This window comes from Chanodichthys erythropterus, chromosome 12 (genome assembly GCF_024489055.1).
Source record: "Chanodichthys erythropterus isolate Z2021 chromosome 12, ASM2448905v1, whole genome shotgun sequence".
NCBI classification, from domain to species: Eukaryota; Metazoa; Chordata; class Actinopteri; order Cypriniformes; family Xenocyprididae; genus Chanodichthys; species Chanodichthys erythropterus.
The window spans coordinates 8,217,652-8,236,984 of record NC_090232.1 but is presented as its reverse complement, the minus strand read 5'-3'; the positions used below and the strand labels follow the sequence as shown (position 1 = coordinate 8,236,984).

Sequence of the window (19,333 nt, the reverse complement as noted above, 5' to 3'; positions counted from 1 at the left end):
AATTAAAGAAATTAATACATTTATTCAGCAAGGATGCATTAAATTAATCAAAAGAGTCAGTACAGACATTTATAATGTTGCAAAAGATTAGATTTCAAATAAATGCTGTTCTTTTGGACTTTCTATTCATCAAAGATTCATGAAAAAAAAAAAAAAAAAAATGTACAAAAATATATTTTGTTCAAATGTTTCCTGAGCATCAAATCATCATATTAGAATGATTTCTGAAAGATCATGTGACACTGAAGACTGGAGTAATGATGCTGAAAATTCAGCTTTGATCACAGGAATAAATTATTTTTTACAATATAGAAAAAACAGTTATTTTAAATTGTAATAATATTTCACAATATTACTGTTTATACTGTATTTTTAATTAAATAAATGCAGCCTGGCTGAGCACAAGAGACTTTTTTAAAAACATTAAAAATCTCACCAATCCCAAAACATAATCCAACGTTAAGAAATCACGAAGGACAAACCAAATCATTTTGTTATTATTTACCGTACATTTGAATAACGACTGATAAATTCCCGCGTTTACGGTCACCTATTTTGCAATGACATCATTGCGTTCATCTAGACTCCACCCACTTCGACTTTACCCGCGTTTCACAGCCAACTGGATGATCAGCAGCTGAATTACATGTGCGTCACGATGACTGACTTCCCAACGCACCAAACACACCAATCATTTAATCTCATTCAACAGCGTCAGCCAATCAGCGGCGACGAGACAGCGCATTACCAGCCAATCGCGTCCATCCATTCATACCGTCCGGTGTCAGAGGTCGCTTCCCCTGCCGGCTTTCATTCGCTCGTCTCTCTTTCTGAATCCAGCAGCGATGGCGGAGCAGCAGCAGTTCTACGTCTTACTGAGCAACCTGATGAGCCCTGACAACACCGTCAGGAAGCAATCAGAGGTATGAAAGTCGTTTCGGGACCATTTCTTGTGGACGTATGAAGGGAAATGTAACGTATTTGTCTCGAGCTCGGTTCGCAGTTTTAGCGCGGGCCCCTCAGCCTCGCTCTGGCCCAGCACATGTGTGAAGCGCGCGCTGCTGCTATGCGGCTCCGATTCACTTCAGCGAGTCGATTCGCTTCAACGAGAGACAAACTAATCAATTCTTTTGAGTCATCACACTGGATTGTTCGACGTGTAACGTTAGCTCTTTGTTTTTTGGCTATATAACTTTATATCCGGGTGTATATGAATATCTTTTCGATTGAGTATATTTGCGGTATTTATTTTTTCTTATTTTGATTAAATTACTTTTTATTTATTCCCTTTTATTATGGTTGGAAATGTAGTTGGTAACTTCAATTTGATTTGACTGGAGGGTTGCAAATATATTGATCCAATTGTTATTGTTTTTCATTAGTAATGTTTAATAATTTGTTTAAGATTATTTTTACTTAGGTTTCACTCGTGTTTTTTATTTTTTTATATAAAGGCTGAAGAAGAAACGGCATAAATTTTACTAATTGTCATATAAAGACATTGCAGACGTAATACAAAAAGTATATTTCGAAATCAGCCAAACCCTTGGCGAATCTGTTCGATCGAATCGTTTAAGGGAATCGGCTCAACTAGACGATTCGTTTGTGAATCGGATAGCACTGTCGCGCGTTGCGTATCAACGTGGCCTAACTAACATTCAAAACGTTACAAACATTGTTTTATACCATTTTGTGTTCAGTATCGGTTTAAAAACGCCTTATTGATGAATGTTTCTTCCTTAGCTAATCTTTCAAACATCCGCTTCACTGTTTTTGCGTCATTATTCGAGCTGCTGTTGCTGTGACGCTGCTAACCGAGCGCAGGTGTCGTTCAGATCAGCTTGAGTTGCTCAAACTGGTCGTTAAATGTCAGTTCTGCGAGGGTTTTAGAGCTAAACGAGTCACATTTACGTCTACATTTCGAAAGCTGTCAGTCAAAGTAGGTGACCGGACAAACAAACAATCTTTACATACGTTCTACTTGATTTTTATCTCCACCCTCGACAAGCAACGCGATAATCAAACTACCTTTCTAAGAAGAATAATGAATATTTAAAAACTCTTTATCGTCGCTATTGTGGATGGGCTTGTATTTCACTCATTAAACCGTAACTTTACACCCATCTTCACGCGATGAGGTGAGCTTATCACAAAAGATGCCCATTCATACTCTCATGTAATGGAAACACCTTGGATTTGGGTCATGGATGCGTACTTAACCGTGTTGATGTAACGTTTTTCGTTATTTTTAAATGCACACTTCTAACGACTTACAAATCTATTTTCGAGTGAAAGTTGACCAGCGTTCCAGATTTCGCGGCAAATTCGAATTTCTCCCCACAGCTCGGCCCCCATTGGCACATGCTGGACTAGTCTTTTGTTATGAGCTTCTTTATCTGTGCTAAAGCCGCCGCGTGGAGAGTTCAAACCGAGCTCATATGGATCAGGATGGGTCATTGGGTCTTATCGCTCATCTCTGCCATCGGTCAGCACTTTCCTTTAGCACAGACAATACATGACCAGCATGCCTCTAATGCTGAGCGGAAACTGACTCAGAAGCTCACTGCATGACAAGGGCCAAGTGGCCCCCATAAATCAGCTGTGATGTCACTCTTATGTTTCTGACCCTCATATGAGATTGGAAAGGTTTGCAAACTAAAAGCTTTAGTGTTTGCAGCAGGTATAAAGGTGTGTGTGTGTGATTTCCTTTTGATTACATCTGTGTGCAAATTCCTATTGCACTGTTCATTCCAGACATGCTGCGCATAACCACGTCCATTTGTCACTTGTGAACCGACTCCAAGAATCTGTTTGACTCATGCAAAATTAACACATCTTAAGAGGCTCACCAAGTTCTTTTTCCTCTTTCTGGAACAAACTTGTGGTCTTATTAAAGCTGCAAACCTTTTTTGAGTAAAATAAACCTTTTTGAAGTCTTGTAAATTACAATTTCTATATACTGTCATGGCGCTCAGCTCTGCAACCATCCAGTAACTGTTCCCTTTTGCCCTTGTAGGAAGCGTATGATACCATCCCCGGTCAGACGAAGATCACATTTTTACTGCAGGCCATCCGTGATGCATCCGCTGCCGAGGAGGTACATGAGAGTCTGTTTACTGTCATCAGTGCTGTATTTTATTTATTTATTTTCTCTCCAGGCATCCTTTTAGAATATTCAGCAACTTTAAAGTGTATAAATGGCAGAAAGTGCTTTGTTTACACTGTCCATTATGCCTCATACCTCCTCTCTCAGGTTCAGATGGTGTGCCGTTGTCTTGTATTTTAGAGGCATTGTAAGTAGTCAAGTAACGGCATTGTGCTGACCGTGAGTGGGCGAGGTTAAATGGAGACTCTGGTGTTGTTCAGACTAGACCTTGTTTACATCAGTGTAGAATTCAATTCCTGGAACAACTGATTGCTCAAGATGATACACTCAACTTATTCAGACTAACCTGCACCAGTCCAAAGCTTGTGTTATAGGGGTTTTGGCCTTACAAGAGCAGATAGGCTTTCACAGCACACTTAAGCCTGGATAAACCCCTTTTTAACCCAGCATTTTTTCACAATTTGTGGTCGAGTTGTGGTAGTGCTGCATGATTAATCGTTTAAAGACTGAGATTTAATTAAAATATTCACTGTGTTTCAGAGTGAAACACATCACTAAAAACATTAAGATAAAACATTAATAATAAACATAAATATTAGTATTGTAATTTACGGATGTTTTTTTTAAATTACTATTTTTTTTTTTCTTTTTTTTTCTATTTGGTAATGATGACCACAATGGTGGTAACAATGTCATTAATGTATCAACTCAATATGGGATGATACATTAATGACATTTTTTTAAACGATAAACAAAAATTGCAACAAATTAGTAGTCATCTCAGAGGTGCACACTAGGGCTGAATCATCATTTATAGACAATGAATTACAAATTTTATGTTAATGTTTAACTCGGTAAGCACAAACAGTGAGGCGCAGAACAAGAGAACCCTGAGTTAAGTGACATTTCAATTGTGTAAAGCTCACCAGTTGAACATCTTTAACTATTTTTAACCACCCAAATGTCAAGATGACACTCATGCTCTTACTCAGAAGATCCTTCCCCATTTCTTGCCTGTGTTTAATTGTTCTCTGTATGTCCTCTTCACCTACTGTCTCATTTCGCTCTTCTGACCTCCGATATTTATAGATCTGTGAAACTAGAGTGCGACGGTCTACTTGAAGTCTTCATGCACCTTTTTGTTCTGAGTTTTCTTGATCTAAGTAGGTAACTTAAGCATTTAATGTGACTTTCTATGGCCACTTTGTGAAACCGTTCTGATCCTGAATGCAAATTGCTCAACAGTGTTCCCATAATGCTAAATTCCTAATACTTAACATGGCACAGCATCATGCACCTTATTGCATAGTTTTTACTTGGGCTGCCCCCGACTAACAATTTTTCTAGTTGACTAGTAGTGTTCATTTAAGCCATTAGTAGACTAATTGCACGTTTATATTAAGTAGGCTACATACTGAGGAGAATACTAAACCATAATGAGCATTTAATATATGCTTAATATAGCCTATTCCGAACTCAAGTGCACATGGCAAGGAGACAATCAAGTTATTTATTAATAAACTGATGTTTTCTGAGTCAACTTTTCATATCTTAGAGACAAGTAGCTTATATGCTGATGTTCAGTTCATTTTTCCAGTTCACGGAGATTGAGACAACAGAGCACATTTATTTTGAGTTTATTTGAATAGGGGCCATACAAAAAACATTCTAGTCGACAGTTGGAAAATGTTCCACATCGAGCATATAGCATGAGCTAATTTGCATCTCGGGTCTCTAGAAAGGCTTTTCTTTAAAAAAAAAAAAAAAAAAAAAAAAAAAACACACAATCTAATCCTAAAATAAAGCCATTAGCTAATGCATATAATTTATACACATACAACAAAATAACCTGTACCTATTAAGGATACTTTCAATTACTTCCACATTAATGTGACACATCTTGTTTTCTTTTTTTTATAAAGCCACAATGTTTTGTGATTTACACAAATAAAAGTAGTTTACAGTTTTGAATGTTACTCTTATCTATATGACCAAAAATGAGTAAGTTGTTTCCGCTAGTGATCGCGCCGGCACCTCCATGTCTTGCTGTAAGACAAGTATCCACTCTTCACTTGGATACGCGCCTAATAATGGCACACATTTATCTGTTAACATTAGAGGGAGTGGCCATGTAAAGTTGCTACTAATGTTTCAAATAAGCCATATTTGAGGTCAATGGATGTTAGGCGAACGTTTGGATTTCCCTACCCGACACACTATAATTATCACAAGGAGCTGCTGTTAACGTACTGTTAACTGCCGTTAACTTTGGCAAAAGGTTTTTTTTTTTTGTTACTAACCAACTAATAAAATGTCGACTAAGCCTCTAGTCGACTAACGTTTAGTTGACTATTAGGGGGCAGCCCTAGTTTTTACATGAAATTATGTCCCAAGATGCTCTTTAGAGGCTTATTGTAGACCGAATCTCCGCCTGGATGGGGAAACTGGCTTTACTTACAAAGCAAGTCCCTCTCAGTGCAGGTTGATTTAATTACAGAAATGGTTTCTAAAGCTCTCAAATGCGTCTCCACAGGTTAAGCAAATGGCAGCCGTGCTGCTGCGGCGCCTACTGTCGTCGTCTTTCGAGGAGGTCTATCCCAGCCTGACCATTGACATGCAGACGGCTATCAAGACAGAGCTGCTCACTGGAATCCAGTCCGACAGTTCCTCCAACATTCGCAAGAAAGTCTGCGATATTGCCGCGGAGCTCGCTCGCAATCTCATTGGTTAGTTGGCTTTTGATTGACCCTTAGCTTAGCCACACCGAGTGGAGTAGAGATGAACTGATGCCTTCTGTTTTTATCCCTAGATGATGATGGCAACAATCAGTGGCCAGAGATCCTCAAGTTCCTGTTCGATTCGGTCAACTCTCAGGATGTCGGCCTCAGAGAAGCAGCGCTGCACATTTTCTGGTGAGTAAACCTTTATTTTGAATCAGTTTAGTTGCTATAAGCAACTATAGTTGAGTAAATTCAGTTTATGCTGTAAAAGTACAGTTGAATTTCTCTTTTTGAACCCTTTGTTTCCTCCTCGTACAGGAACTTCCCAGGTATCTTTGGCAATCAGCAGCAGCATTACATGGAAGTCATCAAGCGCATGTTGGTTCAGTGCATGCAGGATCAGGACAACCCACAGGTCAGTTTCTTGCTTAGTAGCTTCCTTTTTGCACACATCCATAAGTAGCACAGAGTGACTAATTCAGGATTCCCACTGGCCCTTAAATCTTAAATTGAGGTTGATTTTTAAGGTCATAAAGTATTATCTTAAATTTTATAACAAATCTGATCATTAAACTTCAAAAGCTGATGATTGAATTAAAGGAGCACTGCACATTCAAATTCAAAAGTGTTGTGCTCTCTACAGGCTAGCGATTGCTTTTCATCTACTGTAGATAAATTAGGACTTTATTTTATGGTGTTTATATTGTAATGTTTTAGATGAGTGTAAGATCATTTTATCTCCATCCTTTTGAATGTGCAGCCAGCAATAGTAAAGCCAAGACATTTCAAATTAAGAGTCCCTCTGTGTTTTGGCTTGTTTACAATTAAGTCTTGCATTATGCGTCAATTTCTTTTTTCTTTGGCATTTAATTCAACAAATGTCTGTAGGTTAATTTGTGTATAATAATCAACCTAAAATGTGTATATATTTCAGTTTGTACTGAATAAAACATGTTTTGCTTTTATTAAACTTGTAGTTACGCTGATTTGCAGTTGAATGCGTGCATCAGCCGAAATAAAATCTGACAAATGTGACTTGAGTTTGTCCTGAATGAACATACTGTTTTGTATGTGTGGGTCTTGAGTCTTAAATTTGATTTTAAGAACTTAGCAGAAACCTTGTAATCTTAAACCTTATTTTCTTTCAGATTCGAACCCTGGCTGCCCGTGCAGCTGCGTCCTTCATCCTGTCCAATGAGGGAAACACAGCCTTGTTGAAACACTTCTCAGACCTTCTTCCTGGCATCCTACAGGTGAAGAGCTCCTAACCACTCGCACTTCTGCTCTGTGCCAAATGCTATGGAATATGGGCTTTCAGTCACTTTTGATGTTTTATGGCTCTAAAGGCTGGCTTGTTAGTTCCCACTTCTATATGCTTTTGATTGGGTCCTTTTGCCAAGTTTAAACTGGAGGGCGACATGCATATTAACACTTGTCTAGTCACCATTACTTAATTTAATGCAGCCTTGTATTGATCATTGTTTTTGTTGATGCTTTGTGGTAAATTGGAGCATAAAATCAAAGTTGTTGAACTGTTCTGACTAACAGTAAGGACTGCTTGATGTATGAAAAGATGCTCAGGACATTCGATGAAGTTTATCATTTTCAAATGATCAAGACTTGCCAATTTAAACCATTCAAGTGCGAGACGTGAAAGAATTTGAAATTCCTGAATTGAGATCTTTCGCATCTTCCACAATTACACAAAGTTGTCAATGCAATTTTAGTAAGTATGCTTGTGAATGCAGACGGTTATGTCTTTAGTGAACGTAAACATTTGGGAGAAAATCCGATATCAATATATTGGATCCGTGCATTATTTAAATGCGGTTCTTACGACACTTAAGATCTAGAGTACAAGGTTATATAAGTCAAAACAACTTTTTAATTTTTTTATTTTATAGTGGGGCCAGTAAAAATTGTCAGGACAAGTACCAATCTGAACCATTAGGAAAAATATCCTTAGTGTTGATCCTTGCAAAAAAGTGTACTAAAATAATTTTCTTTCCCTAATCAGGCGGTGAATGAATCCTGTTACCGTGGTGATGACTCTGTGCTGAAGTCGTTGGTAGAAATTGCAGACACAGCCCCCAAATATTTAAGACCAAACCTGGAAGCCACTCTCCAACTGAGCCTAAAGGTCAGCCAATATGTAAACCAGTTATATTTTATCTATATTTTATATTTTATCTTGACCAGTAGCTTTTTTTTTTTTTTTTTTTCATGCATTAACAAAAAATAAATGAACAATGTTTATAACCTCTTCAGATGTGCCTGGTGGTTCCTTAAGACAGCTCGTCTGTGCTGATCCTTGAGGGTTTATTTGACAGGCACATATTTATCTCTGCGATTTAATGCTTGGAAGTTGCCAATTTCATGCATCTTCCACAGCCCGGTTGCAGGAACATTATTTTTTTTTTTCATGGATGTGCAAAGCATGTTGATCTTAAGGCTAAAACTTTCCCACTGCACTTTTAGAACTCTTTCCTTAATGTAGATAATTGAAACCAATAATGTTCATTATTGTCCAGTTAAATAGCATTTTTCCTCTTCTTCTTAACTCCAGCTGTGTGCAGACACCAACCTCACAAACATGCAGCGTCAGCTGGCTCTGGAAGTCATCGTTACACTGTCTGAAACCGCTGCTGCCATGCTGAGAAAACACACCAACATCGTTGCTCAGAGTGGTAAGAGACGTTTAACACGTTGTATATTACAATGCTAATTGCCATAGTTGAATCTACTGCAACTTGTCAAGGTAAAATCTTTTTATAGCTTGCAAATTAAATTAATAAATTATAATGATATTGATAATTATAGTTATAATATATAAATATATTCTAACTACTATCATTAAATACTATAGTTGTAAATTAAAATCAACGTATTTCTATAAACGATTTTTACAGTTATAATCATTAAAAAAAGACTAATATTAATATATTTTATAGTTGTAAATCAAATGAATATACGTTTTAATGACCTGTATTATTATGGTTATAAATATAGATTTGATTTTTACTACTATAATATTATTATTATTATTCATAATTTATATAACAATAATAAAGGCTTGTAGTAAAATGTTTATATAAATTTAAATTAGTTGATTTATAGTGTAAAATCTAAATTACAACTTAAAATTATGAATTATTACTGGTTTTAATAATAATAATATAAAAATAAAATGACTATTAATGTTAAAATATAGTAAAATACTGCATTTCAAAAATGGCAGAACTATTGTTATTGTCACACTTCAGATGAAAGTCAGTTTGCTAATTAGTTACCTTCTAACACTGCTAATTGCTTGCAGTTGTGTAATGCTTTACCACTGAGTGCCAAATAGCAGGTTTTCTGCTGTGAAGTTCAACGGCATTTCTTGTGAATGTTTCAGTACCACAGATGTTGAGTATGATGGTTGATCTGGAGGAGGATGAGGAGTGGGCAATGGCCGATGAACTAGAAGATGATGATTTTGACAGGTGAGATTAGTGTTTGCATCATAAGCAGCAGTCAGTTTTATGCTCATACAAAATATTTAACCCCATACACAACAATTGACCACAGTGGAGCACTGGGTGATTTGCATATTAGTAATTTCCCATTACTGAAAATAGTTTATTGCTCGTTTGATCTCTATAATGGTGTGTAGTGTTATTGCTTGGAAATACCTGTCAATGCTTATTTATAGGTCTTTATAAATGTAATTTTCTCGTTTTCAGTAATGCGGTGGCGGGTGAGAGTGCTTTGGACAGGATTGCCTGTGGCCTCGGAGGAAAGATCGTCCTTCCCATGATCAAACAGCACATCATGCAGATGTTGCAGAACCGTGAGTAGATGCATTATCTATGAACAAAAATCGTAATATTTCTATAAATGCATCATGTGAACTGGCTTGTTTTCATGCAGCTGATTGGAAGTACAGGCACGCTGGTCTGATGGCGCTGTCTGCTATCGGCGAGGGCTGTCACCAACAGATGGAGGCCATTCTGAGTGAGATCGTCAGCTTCGTTTTGCTCTTCTGTCAGGATCCTGTAAGAGAACTCTTTTATGGCCCATAAATCACACCACTTCATTTGAGATTGAACAAGCAAGTACAGACGCTAAACGCCTCATTCCAAACCCCTCAGCACCCCAGGGTTCGTTACGCTGCCTGCAACGCTATTGGACAGATGGCCACAGACTTCGCCCCCACCTTCCAGAAGAAATTCCATGACAAGGTATTGGCTTTTTTTTTTTTTTTTTGTTAATTGGTTAATTTAAATTTGACTTATTTGTATAGTAATTTTAAATTGGAACTACTGTTATCAACAATTGTATTTTAAATCAGTTACTATTAGCTAATAATGAAACTTTCATTTTAATATTGTAAAACATTTTTTATATTAAAAGTAATAAAACAGATGTTGCAATAAAAAAGACTACTATAACCACTAATTATTTTATTTATAACATTTTTTTTATTTTTTTTTATTGTTTTTATAATATTAATAAAACGATGTTGCAATAAACATTTTTACTACTATAACCACTAATTGTTTTAATAATAATAATAATATTATTATTATTATTATTATTATTATTATTATTACTAATAATTTAAAAATAGTTTTTATTATTGGTTATAAAATATATTGATTTTAAAATTAGAACTACTTTTATCATTTTAAATTTGTATTTTAAACATTTTATGAATGGCAGTATTGAACTCCTGCTCCTTTCAGTGACTGTATTGAATTTATTTTAACAGCCCTGTTTGAGAGACCTGTCCCTTTTTTTTTTTTAAAGAATTTGGGTTCGTCATTGTGTACCTCTCCAGTCACATTTATCATTGCTGCCTCGTGTAGGTGATCTCGGCACTCTTGCAGACCATGGAGGATCAGACGAACCCTCGCGTCCAGGCCCACGCAGCTGCCGCCCTCATTAACTTCACTGAGGACTGTCCCAAAACCCTGCTCATCCCCTATTTGGACAGCCTCGTCCAGCACCTGCACGTCATCATGGTCGCCAAACTCCAGGAGGTGCAGCCCTCTCTTATCCGTTTAATTTCATTTATTGGATTAGTTAAAGGGAGTTTGCATCCCAAGCTGCTCCTTTAATGAGTTTAATTCTCCTATTGTCTTGTGGAAACTGCAGTTTCTTCATCTGTTTTCTCTTCTGTTAGGTGCACAAAGCTAACGTGGTGAGATTTAGTTTGATCTGGGTTGGGGTCAGTTAAATTTCAATTCAGAAATGAATGCCATTTCATTTCAGTAAGTTTGCTAAATTGAAATTCAGTTGACCCTCAATTCAGATGTTAAGAGGTGTTGAGTTGTGTGATCACAAATGGTTTGATAGTGTGAATACTTCTCCTGCGTGCAGTGTTTGACGCCATTGGTTCACAGTGAATCAGGTTTGTGGTGACTTCATTCCTTAATGTTGGATTTTTTTTTTTTTTTTTTCCCCAGCTGATTCAGAAAGGCACCAAACTGGTTCTGGAGCAGGTTGTGACTTCCATCGCATCAGTGGCTGATACCGCAGAGGAGAAGTTTGTGCCCTACTATGACCTGTTCATGCCCTCACTCAAACACATCGTAGAGAATGCTGTTCAGAAGGAGCTCCGCCTGCTCAGAGGAAAGACCATCGAGTGCATCAGCCTGATCGGCCTGGCTGTGGGCAAAGAGAAGGTGTGTCTTTAGAGGGACAGATCATGGAAAACAATTTTTATTGTAAACTTCCTAAAGGTCTTTTTTTTTGTTTTAATTTAATTAAATTAAAAATAAACAACTAAATGATTTTGATTTTAAACCATTTTCTTTTACAGTTATCTTTTTTTGATCTATTTATTTAAATATTTGGGGACTGTAATACTTTAGCCCCTTTGAGGAATTTGGTTTATTTTGTTCATACTTTAAAAAAGGTTTTTAACAAAGTAAATCCCAATGTTGTCTTAAGGGTTTTAGAAAAGCCCTATAGCAGCTGGCATAGCGTTAAAGGGGGGAAAGATTCAAATATTTGATTTTAATTTTATTAATCTTTTTGATCTCTTGATATCTAGTTATCAGTATTTTATTTTAGTTTGATTTTTAAACTATTAACCCTTGCGTTAATAGATTAAAATCAATTTTTTTTCCTTATTTTGATCTTTTATTCTTTTCACTTATTATACTTTTGATCTTTTAATGTATAAACTAAATGTTTACTTTTAATTTTAAAATTTAAATTGATCAAACTATTTTTTTTTTTTTTTTTTAAATTTTATTTTACTTTTACTTCAACTTTGACAAATCTCATTTAATCCTATTGCTTATGCCACAAACACCTGATTTGTGTCCGTCCAACCCTTTTATGTTTGCTTGCTCCTGTAGTTCATGCCGGATGCTTCAGCTGTGATGCAGCTCCTTCTGAAGACACAAACTGATTTCAATGACCTAGAGGATGATGACCCACAGGTCAGTAAAAACGAACTAAGCAAATCATGGAGACTGATTCCAAAACTAGTTTCTCTTATTGAGTTTTTCAACTCTTCTCTTGTGCTTCCAGATCTCCTACATGATCTCTGCATGGGCACGCATGTGTAAGATCCTGGGGAAGGAGTTTCAGCAGTACCTGCCTGTGGTGATGGGTCCGCTGATGAAGACTGCATCCATCAAACCTGAAGTGGCTCTCCTTGATAGTAAGAGTTCTGATCCTAGTTCAAGCTGTCTGCACTGGCTGCGTATTCGGACTTTCCCTTAATATTATAATATTATAATAGTGTTAGCTTAGTAATTTAACATTGACACTTATGGATTCATATGGGTGTTAGTAACGCCTTTTTCATCTGGCTCTCTCAGCTCAGGACATGGAGAACATGTCTGAAGATGATGGTTGGGAGTTTGTAAATCTTGGAGACCAGCAGAGTTTTGGCATCAAGACCGCAGGACTGGAGGAGAAAGCCACGGCATGCCAGATGCTGGTGAGATGGCAAATCACCCAGACATGCAATTTAAATGAACTCTTGTTGTCAAATTTAAAGGGTTAATTCACCCAAAAATGTAATTTGTCACTACTCGCCCTCATGTCGTTCCACACAGATCGTTTGTTCATCTTCGGAACACAAATTAAGAAATTTGATGAAATTCGAGAGGTTTTTATTTTTATCCCCCATTGAAGGCAACATAATTACCACATTCAAGGTCCAGAAAAGTAGTAAAGACTACACTGGTTCAACCTTAATGGTATGAAGCGACAAGAATACTTTTTGCGCAAAACAAAACAAAAATAACTGCTTTATTCAATTTTGTCTAAGCTGTTTGTGTATAGACAATGCATTGCTTCAGTGTTTTACGTCAGAATGCCAACTGTGACCGACTCCTTTTTTGGTAGTAATATGAAGCTTTATTTGTAAAATTTTCTATAGTTCTTTAAATTGTAAATTGTTACTTTAAATTGTAATTTTGGCAGTGCTTGAAATAGCCCCTAGCCCAGCAGTAAATACCCTAAAAATGCTCATTAAAGGACATGCATTTATCGCATGGATGGAGCAAGAACATAGTCTAAAATGCATGTGCACTGTTCAGTTTAATGAAGTTAACTTTAACTTTAACTTTATGCCATTGCCCATAATGTACGAAGCAAACTATACGCTGAAATAACCACAACATTAACACTGAATTAAAAGCATGCAGTTTGTCAATCAGATGCTCATGGAAGATGGCAACAGTAGGCTCTCTGCATTTTCTTTTAGAATCATCAAAAATGGCTTGTAGAAAGTTTAAAAACTTCAGCATTTTATTTAAAATGAAAGTGAGAAACACTCTCATCATGCACATTGCCTCATGTAGTCTTAGCAGCGCTAAAATGTTTCCATTGTGTACAAGCTATTTACACCATGTAAATGATGGTTATAAGACTTAATTACTTTTTTTTCAAAGATATTTTAGACATGGAGAACATCCGCATTTGTTCATCAGTGTTTGTATTGTGTGCTTTGAGTGCAAAACTATAATGTAGGAAACTTGTCCAAAATGTAGGCTACTGACAAATATTGGAGTAGTCTATAGTGGACAAGTTCAACACAGAACCACTGAATTCCCAAAGCCTTCATTCCCAGCCCTACAATTTTACGCCTAACCAAGTTATTTTCACTATGTGCCAATGTTCCTTTGAATTACTCTTTTAAAATTTTGTCTGTTGCCGTTTTTCCTCAGGTGTGTTATGCTAAAGAGCTGAAGGAAGGTTTTGTTGAATATACGGAGCAAGTCGTCAAGCTGATGGTCCCTCTGCTCAAGTTCTACTTTCATGATGATATCCTTCATGAGACTAATAACTTGTCTTAAGTATATTTTGCAGTTTAATGGTCAGGCCATGCTGATATCTAGAGGTTTACAATGCTTTTAGAGTGTTTGAAATGCAGTTTAGCATTCGCAAATAAGAAATGCACAATTTTACACCTGATTTACACTGATTCACTTCCAAAAATCTAAATTAAAAATGTGTATTTGAGTTTTATAACTGATAATGTCAAATATCAGCCTATTTAAGTGGTCTATATCAAAAGAATGAAGAGCATCTGCTTTTAAACAACAAATTTATTCTAGCTTTACATTTTATTTATGCTGACTAGCGTTTGATCACTTTAGCATTGTACATAAGCAGTTCTTTTATCCACTCCTCCTGGTTTACGTAAATTATGATCTTTGCTGTACTATGCTGTACTATGCTGTACTTTTTCAGAAGTGTTTTATTCATGCACCTGAGACTGTTAGCATCCTTAACTCTGTCTTGACGTGTGCGAGTGGCTGCCGCTGAGTCCATGCCTCTGCTGCTGGAGTGTGCTCGCGTCAGAGGCCCAGAATACCTCACCCAGATGTGGCACTTCATGTGTGATGCCCTCATCAAATCCATCGGCACCGAACCCGACTCGGACGTGCTGTCAGAAATCATGCACTCATTTGCTAAGGTAATTCATATTTGTAAACTAGGTCAGTGTTCATTCTGCAGTCTGCATCCACCAGAACTGTTCAGTGGAGTACTGTATGAATTGAAAATGCTAACTGTTCTGCTATTCTAATTGAATGTCATCATTCTTAGTGCATCGAGCTGATGGGAGATGGGTGCCTGAACAATGAACACTTTGAGGAGCTGGGTGGCATTTTGAAAGGCAAACTAGAAGAGCACTTTAAAAACCAGGAGGTCAGACAAGGTGAGTCGCACAGGAATTACTCTTCTGCTCACCAAGGCTGTTTGTTTGATCAAAAATACAGTAAAAATTGAAATATTACTTAAGGCGTGATGAGATCTCGTGCCATGAGATCTCGCGATATTAAAAATGTGGTGAGATTTCTCTTTAAGTGAAAAGCTGTTTTCCGACATTGCCATGACTGTGTGAGGGTGAAATTAGCATGGAATATGCCACCACAATGTTTACATTACGGTACCCAAGCAGCAACACCTCCACTGTCTGTTTGCTTTTTTTTTTTTTTTAATAAATGGAAATAAAAAACCAGTTGTATAAAGGTTGCTTCTATTGCAAACTGTTGTAAACGTCTGCTCTATCCAGTACGAGCTGCAGAGTTGCACAGTGCAGCAGGAATAACAGTTCACTAATCATGTGACAAGATGACTGACAAGACCATGGCAGAGATTTTGTTGTGCAACAGAGCCTAAGCGTCAGATAGATGTCTTATATTGTAGAATGCATGCTCAAAACCGCTGCTCCCTATACATTGCTTCATATTTTCATCAAAACTGCTATCAAGATTTTTCAGTTTGATTGCTGAATTTAGCGGAAGATAGCGATTCTGTATACATTTGCCAATTGTATCTCTTCTCTGCAGCCAAACGACAAGATGAAGACTATGACGAGCAGGTTGAGGAGACTTTACAAGATGAGGTGAGCTGCTCATCTAACACGTGTTTCACTGAGGTTCTGAATGTTTGCACTCGTATTAAAGCTCTTGTGTGTTTCAGGATGAGAATGATGTTTACATCCTGACCAAGGTGTCGGACATCCTGCACTCAATCTTCAGCAGTTACAGAGAGAAGGTTCTTCCGTGGTTCGAGCAACTGCTGCAGCTCATTGTCAATCTGATCGTAAGTGAACTTGTTCAGCAGCATTCAGAGCTCCAGTTGAACTCTGCTTGTTATAAACGTTCTCCTCGTGTTGTTTCTCACAGTGTCCGCATAGACCCTGGGCAGACAGACAGTGGGGTCTTTGCATATTCGATGACATTGTTGAACACTGCAGCCCATCATCCTTCAAATATGCCGAGTACTTCCTGCGGCCCATGATGCAATCACTCTGTGACACCAGCCCGGAGGTGAGACAGGCGGCTGCTTATGGTGTTGGCGTCATGGCTCAGTTTGGAGGAGAAAACTACAGGCCTGCCTTCACAGGTGGGGTGTCCTTTGTTGCTTTTAGTTGATGATAAATTATACATTTTAGCGCCATATTAAGTCAGTTTATTTTTTCCTCAAAGTACCCCGCCCATCCCCATTTCTTTCCAAAGGTTTCCAGTTTAATTTGAGCAGATTACACTTTTAGGGCTGTATGAAGCAGCCCCCTCCCCGAATTCCTTCTGTTTCATGGACATCATAGGGCATTATACATATTGTCACCTTTCAGAGGCTGTCCCGCTGCTTGTGGGTGTGATCCAGTCTGCAGACTCCAGAGCTAAAGAAAATGTCAACGCCACAGAGAACTGCATCTCTGCTGTGGCCAAAGTCATGAAGTACCGCCCAGAGTGCGTCAACGTCAATGAAATCCTCCCTCATTGGCTGTCCTGGCTGCCGCTCAACGAGGATAAAGAGGAAGCTGTTCACACATTTAACTATCTCTGTGACCTTATTGAAAGGTGAGTGTCTGTTGCCTGATGTGAACTGAGCTTTGGATGCGGGTTTGAGTTTAATGTCTTTGTTCTTCCACAGTAACAATCCCATTGTTCTTGGACCTGATAATGCAAACCTTCCCAAGATTTTCTCCATAATTGCTGACGGTGTTGCCAATGAATCGATTAAAGGTGAAGACGGCTGCAGCAAACGATTGGCCAATGTTATTCGTCAAGTACAAGTGAGTTTCATGTCATTTAATATGAACAAACTGCTTTATTAAAGATTTGCACTAGTAGAAATCTTTGATGCAGAATTGCAAAATTATTTTTTTGCTAAAATTCAGCTCAGGATAAGCAGTATGGTGTTTTTTTTTTTTTTTTTTTTTTTTTTTTTTTTTCATGGATTAAATATTTGAGAGAAATGGAAGCAGAGATGGTTCAAAATCATGGTTTCCTCCATTCCGAATTGTTCGTTCTTTAAAGATATAGTAAAATATAATCTACCATATTCTGAATTATAATACAATTTGTTCACATTTAGACTCACCCTCAGGACATCCCAGGTGTATATGACTTTGGTTTAAAAAAAAAAAAAAAAAAAAAAGTTATTCAAAATATTTGGGCTTTTCCAAGTTTTATAATGGGAGTGAATGGTACCCTAGATTTTGAAGCCCAAAAAAGCGCATCCATCATAAAAGTAATCCATATAACTCCAGGGGTTAATAAATGCCTTCTGAAGTGATGGGTTTTTGTAAGAAAGATATCCATATTTATAACTTTTATAAACCATAATCACTGGCTTCAGTTTAACGTCCATCTCCACGTTCATGAGAAAGTCGAGTTCCGGCAGAAGGGTGACCTCTGACCCGACGCATGTCATTGGTATAGCATAAGCTCAGGTGAGAATTGACGAATGTGGAAGCTCACAGAATGGAGCAAAACAAAACGCTTACGTCGGGTCAGAGGTCACTCTTCCACCGGAAGCTAGCGATGACAAATTACAAATATAATTTTTCCTACAAAAATGCATCGCTTCACTTCACAGAAGGCTTTTATTAACCCCCTGGAGTAGTATGGATTACTTTTATGATGGATGAATGGATGTGCCTCTGGGCTTCAAAATCTTGAGCCCCATTCACTCAAATTATAAAACTTGGAAGAGCCAGGTTATTTTTAATAACTCTTATGTTCGTCTGAAAGAAGATAGTCATACACATCTACGATGGCTTGAGGGTGAGTAAATCGTGGATTGATTTTCACATTTTGGTGAGCTATCGCAAATATACATGAATATCTTAGTCAAGCTTTACTTTTTTTTGACCCAAGTAGAATTTGCATGGTTTTCCAGAGTCATATGTGTGACTGTGCTTCATGTTTTCAGGTTTCTGGAGGCCTCTGGACGCAGTGTGTATCAGCACTCAATGAGACACAGCAGAAGGCCATCCAGGATCTCCTGAACTCGGCCTGAGTGAACGAGCGAAGCCTTAACCCTGTAAAACAGCCCATCTACTGAGGATTAAAAAAAAAAAAACTTTGCACCTGGAATTCCGCATCTAGATTTTTGGCCCTTTCCCTATTTCGAGCAAAGAATCGTCATGTGACTTGAGTCTGTGTTGGGCCTCTGAGCCGTATGGACCTGCTATCTCAAAGTCTTCAACAACAACAAACGGGCCTAGGGTCCAGCGAGTGCGTTTGTCTCGCTTCAGAAACCCTCATCTTGAGTGGATGTGGGGGGGATTAGGGGTATGAAATGAAACTAACTGTCATCCATAGTAGTTCTTTAAGAATTTCTGGTGTAGAAATTGTGCTTTTCTCCCTTAAGAGATCAGTTATAGTTGTTTTGTCACAACTCGTGTGTCTGTCGATCCTAGCCGAAGCTGATTTAAGGGTCAGTCCGGCTCTTTTCTCCGAGACGGATCGGACTGAAATGGACTCGTGTTGGTTGAGCTCGAATGCAATAGAGCGATGATTCAGCGGTCATGTCGTCGACTTTTTTGTTTTCTCTTTCAGGTTTTTGTTTTCTCTTTCTACGCCGGTCCCGCGGACCGGAGATGATGTTTGGGAGAGATGGGCATCGGTTTGCTCCACGTTTTGCTGATGATGTCTGTTACAGCTAACAGTGTGTCATCGGCTCTCTTAATCCATGCATTGAAATAAACAACATAGGAAAACCGGGACTCTGGGTTCAGGGCTTCTGATATGAAGGAAATGCACAGGTCTGAAGCTGGTTGGCTTATTGATGGTCACATGGAACATTTGTATGATATGCAATCTATCCTGGTTCATCATTTTACAACACTTTCAGTATTAAAGCTGCAAGACATGATGAACTCTGCGTCAGTGTTTCATTTGCTGTCTGTCAATATGTAAAGGAATCCAGTTTGCTTATTCACATTCAATTCATTTAAATCTTACAATACTCTGATCTGGAAATCTGTTAATCACTGTAGATGTTTGGTGCAGTAGGTTTTCTCGCTGAATGCATGTTTTTAACCATTAAAGGTACAATTCTTTAAAGCAGAAACTAGAAGCTGTTTACATTGTCTTTTATGCTTTTACAGCAGGAACTAGAGATAAATAGGAGCGTCTTAAAAAAGATTAGTTATCACCAGCAGTCTATATCGGTGTGTATGTAGTTTTCAAAAGTGCATAACTCAATATAAAACTTGTTGCCTACTTGTGCAACTTTTGTCCAATACTGGGATTTGATG

At 37.7% G+C, this 19,333-nt stretch overlaps 1 protein-coding gene and 1 non-coding gene across 2 annotated transcripts; both read left to right on the top strand.

Annotated features, from left to right (window-relative positions):
* Positions 1 to 789: 789 nt before the first annotated feature.
* kpnb3 (karyopherin (importin) beta 3) lies at positions 790 to 19,127 on the top strand. The gene is made up of 26 exons (XM_067404277.1): positions 790 to 923; positions 3,017 to 3,097; positions 5,640 to 5,832; positions 5,916 to 6,018; positions 6,145 to 6,241; positions 6,975 to 7,079; positions 7,844 to 7,966; positions 8,393 to 8,513; positions 9,224 to 9,311; positions 9,552 to 9,658; positions 9,739 to 9,863; positions 9,960 to 10,049; positions 10,677 to 10,850; positions 11,277 to 11,495; positions 12,177 to 12,260; positions 12,352 to 12,484; positions 12,645 to 12,766; positions 14,001 to 14,097; positions 14,580 to 14,752; positions 14,884 to 14,995; positions 15,630 to 15,685; positions 15,763 to 15,885; positions 15,969 to 16,188; positions 16,418 to 16,646; positions 16,720 to 16,861; positions 18,004 to 19,127. Exons 1-26 carry the CDS (start codon positions 846 to 848, stop codon positions 18,088 to 18,090), a joined length of 3,282 nt encoding a protein of 1,093 aa, XP_067260378.1. The 5' UTR covers positions 790 to 845; the 3' UTR covers positions 18,091 to 19,127.
* On the top strand, positions 8,099 to 8,236 carry LOC137033224 (small nucleolar RNA SNORA84). Its single transcript, XR_010896846.1, has one exon. It is a non-coding gene; the product is annotated as a small nucleolar RNA SNORA84 (small nucleolar RNA).
* Positions 19,128 to 19,333: the final 206 nt, after the last annotated feature.

Excerpts from the sequence above, each read along its gene's own strand:
- kpnb3 (XM_067404277.1), top strand. The coding sequence starts at position 846 with ATGGCGGAGCAGCAGCAGTTCTACGTCTTACTGAGCAACCTGATGAGC. Across the intron at positions 8,514-9,223 it reads CAACATCGTTGCTCAGAGTG|TACCACAGATGTTGAGTATG; the intron begins GTAAGAGACGTT and ends TGAATGTTTCAG. Across the intron at positions 12,261-12,351 it reads TAGAGGATGATGACCCACAG|ATCTCCTACATGATCTCTGC; the intron begins GTCAGTAAAAAC and ends TTGTGCTTCCAG.